At 44.9% G+C, this 14092-nt stretch overlaps 1 protein-coding gene across 3 annotated transcripts in view; it reads right to left on the bottom strand.

The window, feature by feature from the left end:
* Window positions 1–14092, bottom strand: part of KIAA1549L (KIAA1549 like) — a 125033-nt gene that overhangs the window by 84477 nt on the left and 26464 nt on the right. For all 3 annotated transcript variants that reach the window (XM_087854736.1, XM_087854737.1, XM_087854738.1), the window contains exons 9-10: window positions 10502–10673; window positions 377–540 (exon numbers count right to left, since the gene is read on the bottom strand). In XM_087854736.1, the coding sequence (XP_087710862.1) occupies window positions 377–540; window positions 10502–10673 (336 nt within the window). The remainder of the gene's footprint in view (window positions 1–376; window positions 541–10501; window positions 10674–14092) is intronic.

The following is a 14092-nucleotide window of genomic DNA, read 5'->3' as shown; positions in this document are numbered from 1 at the left end:
GTTTCCTCACCTGCAAAATAATGGCCCTTCCTTAAAGAATTGCTGGGAGGATTGAGTTGCCATCTCTAAAGCCATCAGAAGCACTGTGGCAAAGAGAGAGCATTAGATATGCATTCGCTATTGTGTCCTGGTTATAAACATAAAAGGTGTACAACGATGTGAATATACTGAACACTGAATTATACACTTGAAAAGGGTTAAGATGGTAAATTTTATGTTATCTATAATTTAGCAAAATTTTTTAAAAGATTCAAATAAATAAAGGGTCTCCTTCAAAATGACAGCTTGCTAGAATGTCTCTGAAGGTATTTTTGCAATGGCCTCAAAAGCCAAGAGAAAAAAGGCAGGCAGAGCCCCTCGTCAGCACGTCGCGCACCTTTGCTCTCTGAGGCAGGCTCATCATGGTGTCCGGCTTGAAGTCGTTCTTGTTCTTCCGGCAGAGCACAGCAGTGATGATGATGATGATGACCGTGACCACGGCGATGGGCGCCAGCACCGCGGCGATGATCCACAGGTTGTTGGGTGGGTTCTTCACCACGGCTGTGGGAAAAGCAGAGGGAAGCACGTGACAAGGGGCACTGGGAGGGGGAGAGTAGCCCCCACACCCCCGGGCCCAAGTCATGAGATGGTGAACAGGGTTTGGGATCAGAAAGTCTCCTGCCTTGGCCAAGTTACTCCAAGTTACTTGGAGCCTCTGTTTCGTCCTCTGTAAAATGGGGCTATCCCTTTGTGAGGCATCAGAGAGATGGAGCGCTGGTGTGGTCCCTAGTAGATGCTCAATAAAACACTAGCCTTCGCTATTATTAAGAGAGAGGAAGATGGATTGTATCAATTTTCCCTACAGGGATGTCCATGAATCCAAAGAGAAGAGAGAAGACATCGGAGGGTCATAGTTTGGACTGGAGGCAGGAGGCAAAGGCCACAGAGAGATGTCTCTAAATACTGTAGTGAAGCCACCTCTGAGAGAGCAGTAAATAAACGTAGCTGAGTAGATGGACCTACCCCCAGCAAGAGTCGGCTGGGGAAGCTTGGAAATGCCTTGGTCTAATCACAAGGATCAGGTTGCTCTCCAAGCCAAAGTAAAGAGTAACCAAAGCTATTGTCAGCAGGAAGAAAGTTATTAGAACAGGAGGTGCCTCTTTGGAGGTGGGGTTGGAATTAATTGACCTGCAAAGGGCCACAGGGTGATGGTCACGCTCTGTATCAGGATCGGGGTTAGGGTCACGCAGGTGTAAACATCTGTCAAAACTCATCAAACGATATACTTCAGATGTGTACATTTTACTCTATGTGAATTTTACCTGAACATCATAAACAAGGATTGAATTCTAGGCAATGCTATGCATGCTCAAGTGTTTAGGGCTGAAGTCTGCTGATGTTTGCAACCTACTCTGAAATGCATCAAGAAAAAATAAGATGGATTAATGGCTGGATGAAAGGACAGATAGATAAATATGTGATAGTGAAAGAATAGTAAAATGCTAATTGTGGAATCTAGGTGGTGGGAATACGGGTGTTCACTGTACGGTTCTTTCAACATTTTCATAAGGTAGGTTAGGAAAATGTGAAAAAGTCCTTGGCATGTGGTGGATGAGTCTCCCCCATGATCACTGGTGGGGAAGCTTGGGCGATACTTTGATCCAATCAAAAAGACCAATATGTTCTTAGAACTTGAGTAAAGAAAACAGTAACCAAAACAATCATGTAGAAAAAGAAAGGGCTTTGGAAGGGAGTGGGTCTATAGGAAATCTAGAAAAGAGAGCCAAAGGGCAGGAAAGAACTTGTCCATGCCATAGGAATGTGCCCCAACTGGCAGATGTGGGAAATCCAGCTGGGACAGGTCTATCCTGGTGAACAAGATGGCTGCAACTGGCTGTTTCAACTTGCTGATACTGTCCCCTAATCCCACTCAAGTTCTCTGCTCTCCTACACCCTAGATGATCTGAGACTCATGGCTTTAAATGCCACCTATGGTGATGATGTTCAGAGACAGATCCCCATTCAGGACCACTACCCTGAACTCTAGATTCCTACATCTAACTGCCAGCTCAATCTCTAATTGGACACTTAAGAGATATCTCAAATTTATTATGTCTAGAACCCAACTCTCAATTTCTCCCCCAAACCCGTTCTTCTTGTGATAGTCTCCAACCCAATAAATTGCAATTCCTTCCTTTCAGTTGCTCTGGTCAATACCTTTGCCATCAATGTTGACCCTTCCCTTTTATTCTCACCCAACATTCTATGCATCAAAAAACCTTGTCATCTCCACCTTCTAAATAAATCCACCATCTGTTCACTTCTTTCTATTGCTGCTCCCACTGTAGTCTAAGCTACCAACATCTCTCACTGAATTACTGCAATGGCTCCCACCTTGTCTCCTGTCCTCTAGAGTCTATTTGCAACACAGCAGTGGAGGGATCCTTTAGAAACCCAGATCACAACATTCCTCTGCTCAGAACCTTCCAGAGGCTCCCACTCCCCTCCCCTTACTAGGGTCAGAGTCCTTATAATTTCTAGAAGACCCTAAGTGATCTGCTTTTCCAACCACCCTGGTTACTTCTCTGGCCTTACAGCCCACTACTCTTCCCTTAACTCACTTTGCTCCAGCCTACCAGCCTCCTATTGTTCCTCGAATGTGCTGGACATGCTCCTGTCTCAGGACCTTTGCACCAGCTTATTCTTCCACCTAGAGTGCTTTTCACCTAGACATCCATGGCTCCCTCCCTCCCTCACTTCTTCCAGGGCTCTAGACAAGTGTCACTACATCTACTCTCTATCAGATAGCGATCCCTGCCCCTGGCATTCTCCATCCCCCGCATCCTACTTAATCTTGTTCAAATGTACAATTCCGATTCTGTGAATTGGGGCGAGGCTTGAGATTCTGCGTTTCTAACAAGCTCCCAGGTGGTGCCCACGCAGCAGGCCTCAGGCCACATGTGGAATGGTAAGGTTCTCAAGCATGCATTACTATCTAACAGAAACATATGTATTTGCTCATCACCTGTCTCTGCCTCTCCATTAAAATGTACACTCTAAGAGAGACAGGGAGTTTTTTGGTCTCTTGTTCACTGCTACAATCCCAGGGCCTAGATCAGGGCCTTGCACATAGTAGGTGCTCAATTAAAAATTGAAGGCATATATAAATGAACTACCATTATCCCTGTTGCAATTTGGCTCCCCATACAGGTTTTCATATGGCAAAGAATAAGGGCCAGTTAAAGGAGAAGTCCTATCTCTTTGGTAGTTCTAGTCTGTATTTTAAATGAATACACTACCAATCTGGTTTATATACCAGTCTTTCATAAGTCTGCCTAGCATATGTTGGTCCTCCGGATCCTGCTGAACTCTGAGGGGTTCTAGACCCACAAAGCTGAGGACAAGACTCTGGAATACTTTAGAGACCCCACTGGTAAGTGACACAGAGTCAGCTGGTCTCTCTGACTTCAACCACCCTCTCCGACGTTGACTGGTACCTCAGTAGCCAAGATCTGCCTCTCATCCAGCAGCACTTGGATCTCGAGTTTTTGAGTACAAAAAACTTCTTTTCCATAGTTTTTATCAATCGGTGATTAATCACATTATTAACTTCTGAAAACAGCTCATTAGATAATGTGCTTCTGTTGACATCAAACATTTAATTGCTACTGCTTTTAGTAATTTGGTATTTACAAGTGAGTTTTGATGCCATTAACATTTTTAAAGCTTGGGGTTTCCATGAAAAATAACAATATGCCTCTTTTGGCTATGCTATTCTATCCTGATGAAGAAAGATGTACAGTGTATCAGAACATGATACCCTAAATATATATTTCATTAGCAAGAGTTAATATTTACATGAGTCTTGCTTTTACTTGGCCTTGTCATTTTTGTGTCTATGTTCCTTCTTGGTGCAGTATGTAAAATCCTTTCACCTCTATTTAAATGGAAAGAGAATACACTTCTCTTATGTACACTAGTAAATTCATTTAACGGTCAAAGAGATAGGAAAGTTAGGTCAACTGAAATCATTCAAACCCAATGCATTCATTGGCATTGGAATCTAAAACTGCAAAGTCATGTACAGAAGTGAAGAGGCATGAACGGCTATTTAATTTGCAAGAACGTGGGTAGAGAAAGGATAAGAAAGGGGGACATTATGTTCTGAGCTTCTGCTGTGTGTGAGGCACTGTGATAGGTTCTTTGCTCAGGTGCTATTCTTATCCTCAATTTGCAGATGAGGAAACTGAACCCCAGGGAGGAGAGAGGGTTTTATGAAAAGTCATCTCTCCGAAATACACAGTTTGTCAGTTCTAAGTTGGAATGGAGGGGTGTGTGTGTGTGTGTGTGTGTGTGCGTGCGCGCGCGCGCACCCACGCAGGGAGGGTCTGGCCCGGGGCCCAGCCCCTCGTGAGCAGTTAGTCCATGTCACTCTCCTGCCCAAACACTCCCGTGGCTGTCATTCCACCGGGGTGTGGCCCTCGGGGCTTTAGTGGTTGTGGTCCCTCCCCTGCACCCTGACCTCATGGCTATTATTCTCCTCCATCAGCGACATCCTCGCTGGGCCTCAAACCCTCCCCCTCTGCCTTGTCCCTTGGTAGCCTCAGGTAGTCACTCATGGATCGTCTTCTTACCCCCTCAACCATTGAAAATCATGACTCTTATCTCCTCGACACCCCCTGGCCTTCCCCGCTTCATTTTTTCCCATGGCGCTTATGAGCAGCTAACATCTTATCCATTTTGCTTCTTTGATCTGCCCACTCAGGAACGGCAGCTCCAGGGGGCAGGGGTTTTGTCTGCTTCCTTCACTGCTCTATCTCCAGTGCCAGGAGAGTGCCAGCACATAACAGGTTCTCAAAATTTTGAAAAATGTTTGTCGAAAGACTGAATGAACAAAATCCCCTTTGCCAAAGGATCGATCTATCCCCTTTTTAAAGTGACATTTTTTGCAATAAAGTCTGATGGCCAGGTAAGGTAAACCAATCCCTGCGCTGGTCCGACTCAGTGTGGCAAGAATCTTCCCTACTCCAGCAGCTGGATCACTGCTGGGAAGGGCCCCTCACTCCAGATTCCACAAACGGAGCAGGTGAAAACCTCCATCAGAAACATGGCCGCTTCCGTAGCGGTCACTGCTGCCCATTACTCAGAGGTGATGGGGGGGTGAGGGAACATTGCATGCTCCATCATAGGGCACTGCACGCAGGGCATTATACCCTGGCCCTAGTGATTTAGAAGACACTAGAACGCATAGAACTTTAACATTCTCCTGTCAGAGGGACAAGGTGTTCGTTCAACACCATTCTCCATTTAAGGTGCTGACCTCAGGTTCACATTGCTGGTTGATTTCAAAACTATTAAGAGAAAATGAGATTTAAAACATCTCTGCCCCTCTTCTTCTTCATTGGTCTTAGCTTCCTCCTCATCTGATCCTGAGTATGGAGACGTTTCCCAGGGTTTGTCCTCCAGCTCTATACCATCCCCAGACACTCGAATTTTCTCTGGGAATTTATTTCTAACCTGTATCTACAACATTTTCAAAACCTATAGTGTTTACTTTAACCTCTCTCCTCAGATCTAGGCTTGAATTCCTGCAACTTTCCTAAACTCAGACCTCAATATGCCAACAGCATCCCCTCGATGTCCCAACAGCACACCCCCGATATCTCAAAAGCACCCACTCAATATACTGTAACACATCCCTGATATCCCAAAAGCACCCCCTCAATGTCCCAACAGCACCACCTAGATATCCCACAACACCCCCTTAATATCCCAACACTGCCCCTTGATATCTGAACAGCGGCTCTTAATATCTCATCACCTTAAACTCAGCATGGCTGAAACTGAATAAATTACGTTCTCCCTTCTAAAAAATGCTTCTCCTCTCCAATCCCCTTCCTATTTTCATTACTAGCACACTGGTCTCTGAATTATATGGGTTCCTAAACTTTAAGTCACCTTTCCTTCTTCATTCCCTCTCTCCTTTAGCCCTTCTACCATACGGATCCATGGGACATTCAGTGACCACTTATTAAGCCCTCAGCAGGTCCCCCAGGAGTGTACTAAGCCCTTCACATGCAATAATTATCTTGCTTCATCCTCCAAGTAGCTCTCTAAGCTCAGTGTTCTTTATATTCCCATTTTGCAGGTGAGGAAAATGAAGGTCAGAGAGGGTTATTTATTTATTTATTTATTTATTTATTTATTTATTTATTGTCCTAGAGCTCCATAGCCACCAAGTGGAAGAGCAGAGGCATAAATCCAGGTCTGTCATATTGCAAAGGCTCTGCTCTCAACTGCTCTGCTGTGGTGTCTTCCAACCACGTGCCTCACACAAGGCCTGGCAGAGACATTAGCAAAGGTCAGTCCTTTGCCCTCACAAGAATGGAGCCAGGCAGTAGCTGGGGCTGGACAGTCAAAGGTGAATGAGATGTGGTACCCGCTTTCAGAGAGCTCATGAGGGACAGAGAGCGAAAACAACTCATCTGCACATGTCGTCAGGGCAGTGGAAGCGTATGGAACTAAGGGAGATGGGGTCAGGGATGGCTTCAGAGGACCGAGGGACATGAAGAATGGATCCTCCTGTGTGGCTGAAGCACAAGGGAGGAAGGAGAGGAAAAGGGGCTGTATGGCTGCAACAGGCGGTATGGGACCAGGTTGTGAAGGGACCCGAACTCTCTTAAGTACCTGTGCTGAAGGGCTTGGAAGGCCTACTTTAAGAAGTTCAGATTTTATTCTGTGGACAATGGAGAGCCCCCAATATTTTCTGAATGGAGTAGATGTGAGATCAGAATCGTGTGTTATGATGACAGTACATGCATGGCACAGCGACTGAGGCTGAGTCATTTGGGAAGGACCCACGAAGTCCGAGAAGAGACAACGATAAAGTGGAGAGAAGGAAACACGTGTGAGTTATTACAGAAGGGAACGCGGAGGACCAAGTGGCCGTGAAGGCAACAAGGAGTGATGGAGGGACGGCAGCTTTGCAGGCAGGTGGAATCGAGCCTCTGTGTCATCCCCAGATGATCCAGACTCTCATTCCAAGATGCTCTATGCATGTCCTAATCTCATGTGATCTTTCTCTCCTGCCCCATGCTCTCCAACTTTCCACTGCTCCCCATCAACCACCATCGGCGAAGTCCCCACAGCCTCAACCTCTCCTCCTGATGCTCCATTCACTTCTTGCTCTAAGTAAAGCCAGCTCCCCTTTCCTACCCCTTCCCAAAGTACCAAAAGGCCTGGAAGTGAGGAGGTCCCAGGACTGATTAATCACTCAGCATCGAAGATGGATTGGGGACAGGAGAAATGATGGGGAGGAAGAGACAATGAACTGGGTTTACATCTCCAGTGACTTATGGGGGGATAGATCTGGGGGTCTAGTGGGGACTGCAGCAAGGGGGAGGCAGCTTCAGAAGTTCTGGGATTTTGAGAGAGTAGAAGAAATGGTTTGGACATGGCAGTGAAGCCCGAGGAGGACAGAAGCCCTGCCAACCTTACGGTATTTGTCTCATCAGTTTGCAGATTCTCAGTGTGCACTGTTGCACCCTTGCTCAAACTCCCCACACACAACGTCAGCCTCAGCTGCCAACCTCACCTCATTCTGTCCCAAGAGAGCAGAAACAATCACAGAAAATGTCCTTGGGTGGCCATGACCAAAGACCCCTGACCAGCACCCACACCCCAGGTCTTCGCTTTCCCTCCCAGTGCAAAGGATGGGCTGTTGCTGCTCCTTACAGAGTCTGACCGTTTTCACTTGAGCCACTTTGTCCCCTTAAGGACTTCACTCCAAGACAGTTCTTGTCTCTCTTCTTCACTATTTCTCTCTATTACAGTAACACATCAATATTCAACCATACCCCAATATCTCCCATGTTTCTCTCCAGCAAGTGCACCCAATCTTCTCCCTTTTGCTGTCACTACTTCCCCACCCCCGTCCTCTCCTCAATCCACTCTAGCCAGGCGTTTCCACCACCTCTTCCCAGAAACCCCTCCTTGCCAAGGTCACCAACCATCGCCAATTTTAGCATTTCCAGTTAACCTCTGTCCTTATAGCATGTTGCTTCTCAAGAATAGAAGTTGACACCATAGGGGCGCCTGGGTGGCACAGTGGTTAAGCGTCTGCCTTCGGCTCAGGGTGTGATCCCCGCGTTCTGGGATCGAGCCCCACATCAGGCTCCTCTGCTATGAGCCTGCTTCTTCCTCTCCCACTCCCCCTGCTTGTGTTCCCTCTCTCGCTGGCTGTCTCTATCTCTGTCGAATAAATAAATAAAATCTTAAAAAAAAAAAAAAGAAGTTGACACCGTAGCTCATTTCCTCCCAGGTCATTCCTTTCTTTGCTTATTTCTGAACCCTCCTCTCTCCTGGGCTTCCTCCAATCTCCCCGGCTGCTCCTTCTTGTGCCCTTTGCTGGCTCTAGCTCTTTCCTCCTGTGGATTCTCCAGCTATAGTCATGGCTAACCTGGTTCATCTCGCCTGCTCCCTTAGCTCTGTCCATCACTTGTGTTGACGACTCCAGGGTTCTAGCTCCTGAGCTCTGCGTGGATGTCTGATAGAGATCTCAACCCTGATGTGTCCAAACCAAACTCTCAATTCCATCTCCCCTCTCTTGCTCCAGCTCCAATAAACTTCTTTCTCTCCTGCCTCTCAACAAATGACACCACAAGCAGCACTCAAGCAAACATGTAGGAGTTAGGCTTGATTCCTCTGACCCTTACCTCCGCTTACCACACACAGAATCCGTTATCTTGCCCCATCAGTTCTGTTACCCAAAGATCCCAAATCCATCCACTTCCTTGGTCTCTACCTTAACACCTTCGCCTCTCTCCTGGGCACCTGCCATGGTTTGCACTCCTGTCCCTTCCAATTCATTCTCTAGCTGGAGAGGGAGAAAGAGCTGAGGATGGAACTGTGGGGAACTCACATAAAGAGGAGGCAGCAAAACCGATGGAGCAAGTAGCTGACCTGACCAGACACGGGGACGGAGCCCACAGGGAGGGAAGGAGAGAGAGAGGCACAGAAGAGACTCTGGGTTAGAAACGTCATTTCAAAGCCGAGACTGCACAGGGTGGCCATCATTTCTAGGCAAAAGTGTGTCTGTGAGGACGTGCAGGCCAAGAAGTGACTCTGCATCAGCATGGAAGCCACTCTCAACCCGGATGAAGGCAAGAGATGAGCATGAGAGGAAAACCATGAGCCAAGAGTCAAATCCTTAAGGAGTGTGGACACCAGCCAGGAAATCAATGAGGGACGATGATCTTCCATGCCCGGATGCTCAGCAGGCTGCCAAATCTAAAATGTCTACCACATGGTCTCTCACCGTCATCACCGCCCCCCACCTTGCTTTCTTTATAGGCTTTGTTTGGGTCCCCAACACCTGCGTCACCACAGAGCCTCCTCACTAGTCCTGTTCCTCTCATCTGGGACACTGCTGACAGGTTAACCTCCCTAAATATTGGGTGGTTCTAATGACACTACTCCCCCGCACAGAAATCCTCAATAGCTTCCCACAGCCCATCATATTATGCACGATCTCCTCCCGCCACCCAAGGCCCCAGTCTCTCAAGCAATACACCTTTCTGAGCTCATCAGCTCTTCCTCACGTTTCTGCTCTTCAGGCAACTCGGAGCCCTTGTTTTTCGAGCGTGCCTGGCACTTCTCACCTCCCTTCCTTTGCTCATGTTGTTCCCTCTTTCTGGAATACACACCCTTCTTCTCCTCCTGCTGAAATCTTAGCACGTAACACAGTTGAAAACACACATTTGAGGTCAGATAGATGCCGATTCATATCCTGGTGACCCAAGTACCAGTTCTCTGATGTTGAGCCAGTGAGTTCACTTTCCTGAGCCTGTGTTTCCACATCTGGAATTTGGAGCTGCAGAAAGCTGCCCCAGTGAGAAGAGGAAGGCAGGAAAGCGATGTAGGGCAGCAAGCATAGGGCCTGCCGCACAGAAGGTAACTGTTGTTTTCCTGCCCTTTCTCCGTTCGTTCTTTCTGGGTGACCCTTCAGCGCGGACTGTCCCTCCCCTGAGCCCTGGATCGCTCTGCCTCCTCACTCCGCTTTCCCGCAGTCTGCTCCTTTATATCCGCATTAACTCCTTCTCCACTCCTTAAAGACACGGACCAGGTCTTGCCCATTTCTGTATGTCCGCCAGCACCGAGCACAGTTCATGCAGGACTCCGTAAATGCTTCTTGAATCAAATTATCTTTAATTCCCCAGCAGACAATATCATTTCAGCCACGGTGATTTTTCTAGCTTTTCACTAGACTATACTGAGGAGATAAGAGTGGGTAGGACTTGGGGCAAAGCAATATCGTTATCATCATCCAGACATCCAAAACATATCCCTTACCCCAATCCTATAGCTTCAAACAACACAGAAAATAGCCGACTGATTTAAGAACCTTCTAGAACACAAATACGTTTAGCTCTGGGTCCATTAACGTGAGTTTGGGGCATCACTTTAATTTGCAGGAAACATTTAATGACATTAAAAATAATGAATGGAAAGACTATCCCCTTACGGTCAGCTTGCAGGAGGACAACATGATGCAGGGTCAAGGCCATCCTTTGGGAGTCAATGGTGCTCAGGATCTTGGCTGCTGCAGTCCCCAGCAAAGGCTTCCCGTTGTACAGGGTGTAGTAAGTCAGCTCCGCTGGGTCCTTGGGTCCCGGCACCCGCTGCATCTTTACCATCTTTCAGAAAAAGAGAGGCCATGTTTACAGGGCATCTTGCACCAGCCTTGCAATCACCTGGGCGACTGCAGGCTCTCTCCCGCTTGCCAAAGCCTTCCGTGGCTAACAGGACCCACAACGTATATTTTAGACATCGACCTTTGTGTACCTCCCTATCGCCAGCATCTCAAGAAGCCCTGCTATTGCTGGAGGGGGAGACAGGGAGGAGAAAAAGGTTTTGAAAAAACGAACATCTGGAAAGAACAGCTTGAGACTGGAGAAGAAAACGCTGAAATGGTGATGTCTTCCAGCCTCCAGAGAACTCTGGCCTCATTTGGAAATAGGCCTGCACATTAATTCAGGGCATGTTAGGTTATTCTCAAACAAGATTTCTAATTTCAAACTCCTGCAATTGCCAGAGAAGAAAAAAAAAAAAAGAACTTATATGTCTGTAATTCAAAAGATCTCTGATAAAAGCAGGACGTGGAGACTCAAAGTTCTTTTTCTAAAATAACCTTTGTTGCTTTTTCTCCCTGTACAAGTGATACACAGAAACTTTGAAAGCAGAAGAGCATCGGGAAATGAAATAAAAATAATCTGTAATCCCTTCACCCCAAGCTAATTATATTATTTTGGAGCATTTGCCTCTATGTTTTTTCCACACAAACTTATTTATTATTTTACAAAATTAGTTATCATATTCTCTGCATAGAATCACACATTGCTATTTTTACTTGCACCCTTAAATGACCTTAAATGTAACAAATCATAAATGTTAACTTCTACACAGCATTCCAATGTACACCTCATAAACTTATTTAGCAAATCACTTTTCGTCAAGCACTTGAATTGTTACTCATTTTTCAGTATTGTAGCTAATTGATCATCACTATAAATACATAAAACATAAATTTTTATATCGACCTAATGTTCTATATGCATGCCTCATAAACTCAACTAACACTTCATTTTTGAACGGTTAGTTTGTTATCAAGTTTTCACTACTCTAATTAACAACTGACCAACATTATAGTATAGTATTTTCCAAAGTGTATATTACAGATTACGAGCTTCATAGGATATTAAAAGATATTACAGAAATGTTCATAGCAATATTGGTCACGATAGCAAAAAACCCTGAAAATTCAAAAGTTACGAACAGTGGAATGGATTAATAAGCTATGGTACGGTCACAAAATGAAATACTATAGATTAGTATAAATAAACTATGGCCATTTGTATGAACACGGGTGAATACAAAAGCCTGATAATAAGCAAAAGAAACAAATCACAGAATATAAAATTCAAACACAGGCAAAACCAAGTGGTGTAGTGTTTAGGGATATACACGTGGATGGTAAAATCTACATAGGAAATACAGGCATGAATTAAAGCAAAATTCAGAAGCACACTCAACTCTGATAGAAAGGAAGGAGTATGTATAATCAGAGAAGACACATAAAAGGCTTCTGGGATAAGGTAAGGGGAATGTTCTTGTGCTTTGGGTTGTGGCTTCCTTTTATTAGTGTTCTTTGAAGTCTACATGACTTTATAGTCCTGTGTATGTCTACTATACATACCAATTACAAACAGATATTACTACAACTCAATAAAAAATGGGTTTAAAAAAATCTGACCAGACACTTCAGAAAGGAAGGTATCTGTATAGTCAACAAACGTATACAAAATGCTCAATGGGGAAATTAAAAGTAAAACCACAGGACACCACTATCACCCAGCAGAATGACTGAAATAAGGGCCAACAATATCAAGTGTTGATGAATGTGAGGAGTAACTGGAACTCTACATCTGGTTGGTGGCAGGTAAAATGGTAAACTTTGGGAAAAGGTCTAGCAGTTTCTCACGGAGCTAACATACACCAACTCTAGGAACCAGCAATCCCACTCCTACACACTCAAGAGAAATGAAAATATACGGCCATAGAAAGACTTGAAGAAGAATGTGCATAGCAGCTTTGTTTATAATAGCTGAAAACTGGAAAAGGTCTGGGGGTCTCTCAACAGAAAAATGGGTAAGCGAACTGTAGCATATTCATACGAGGGAACGTTATTCAGCAATAAAAAGGAGTAAACTCCCCGATAACACAACATGATGGACCTAAAAAAATGTTACACTGAGTCAAAAAAGCTTTATACAAAAGAGAATCTACTTATGTATATGAAGTTCTGGAACAGTCCAAACTGATCTATGGTATGGAAATGAATATGTTACCGACTATAAAATAGTAACACCGTACACTGTTAATTATAGAACCTAGATAGTGAGTTTATTGGTGTTCACTAGATAATTTTTTCACTTTTGCGTGAGTTTAAAAATGTTCATAATCAAATGTTGGAGAAATATAGGTATTACTAAAAATAAGATTCTTATTGGCCCTTAAATTTACGGACCAGCGCGCTGAACAAAATTAAGGCATTTCTTTACTGCAGGTCTTTCTAGAGTCTTTGGTATGCCAATAGGCCTTGGGAATCTTCAAGAAGGGGCTACAGGATGAAGCCTTGCCCAAAATGATGTGGCCACAGAGCCCCTTTGCCCCAGGGCACCTTTTAGGACCATTTTTCTGGACACTCTCTGAGAAACACTGTTCCACTCTCTTTGTGTTCACCTCTATGTCCTCAAAATGAATTTCCAGGAGTAAATTTGTGACTATCAAGGAGGTTCTTGTCTAAATTACTCACCTCCCTTCCACAGAGGTCATACCCATTTACTGTGTTTGAAAGCGCCCATTTCACTGTATCCTCACCAACACTGGAGGACATCATTATAAATCCTTGGTACGTGAAAATGATAACTTGTGGTGGTTAAAATTTGCATTACGTTGATGGCAAATGGAGTTAAACATTTAAAAAAATGTTTACTGGTCATATGTATTTCTTCTTCAGACTCAGTTTTTCCGATGTGTTCACTAGAGAAATATCGTTACATTCTAGACATACACATTTTCATACTCATGAAAGTGGCTCATCTTTTAAAACTCTCTGAGCCCAGAAAAAAGGCCTCTGGGTGGAAGGATGATGTAAGCTCCGTAGAGCGAATTTTATTCGGGAAATTCGGGCATGTCATTCCTGTCCCTCCTGGGAGAGGAGGTAAGGACAGTGTTGGCACAAGGGAGGCAGAAGGTGAATGGGCATTCAAATATTTAATAACTTCACTCAATTTCAATTTCGATTTCATTGCAAATTCTTCTTACCAAGATTTCTCCAAGGATGATGTGAGAACGTGATCCACAGCTTCTATAAACTAGGGATTTGCAGAAATAAATCCCTGCTTACTTCACTCAGACTTTCCAGGCAGCTATGGGCCAAGCACATTGAGTACTCAGAAGAAATGAGGAAAGACTACCTCGCTGGGCTCATTGTTTCAACACGTAGAATGTGTTAGGTGTCTTAAGTTTACAAAGAACTCCAGGATTATAGGGT

The sequence above is a fragment of the Ursus americanus genome, chromosome 24 (assembly GCF_024610735.1).
Source record: "Ursus americanus isolate L20-20 chromosome 24, mUrsAme1.1.p, whole genome shotgun sequence".
Taxonomy (NCBI): domain Eukaryota; kingdom Metazoa; phylum Chordata; class Mammalia; order Carnivora; family Ursidae; genus Ursus; species Ursus americanus.
Note: the sequence above shows the minus strand (reverse complement) of the source record. Positions and strands in the feature narration are given on the sequence as shown.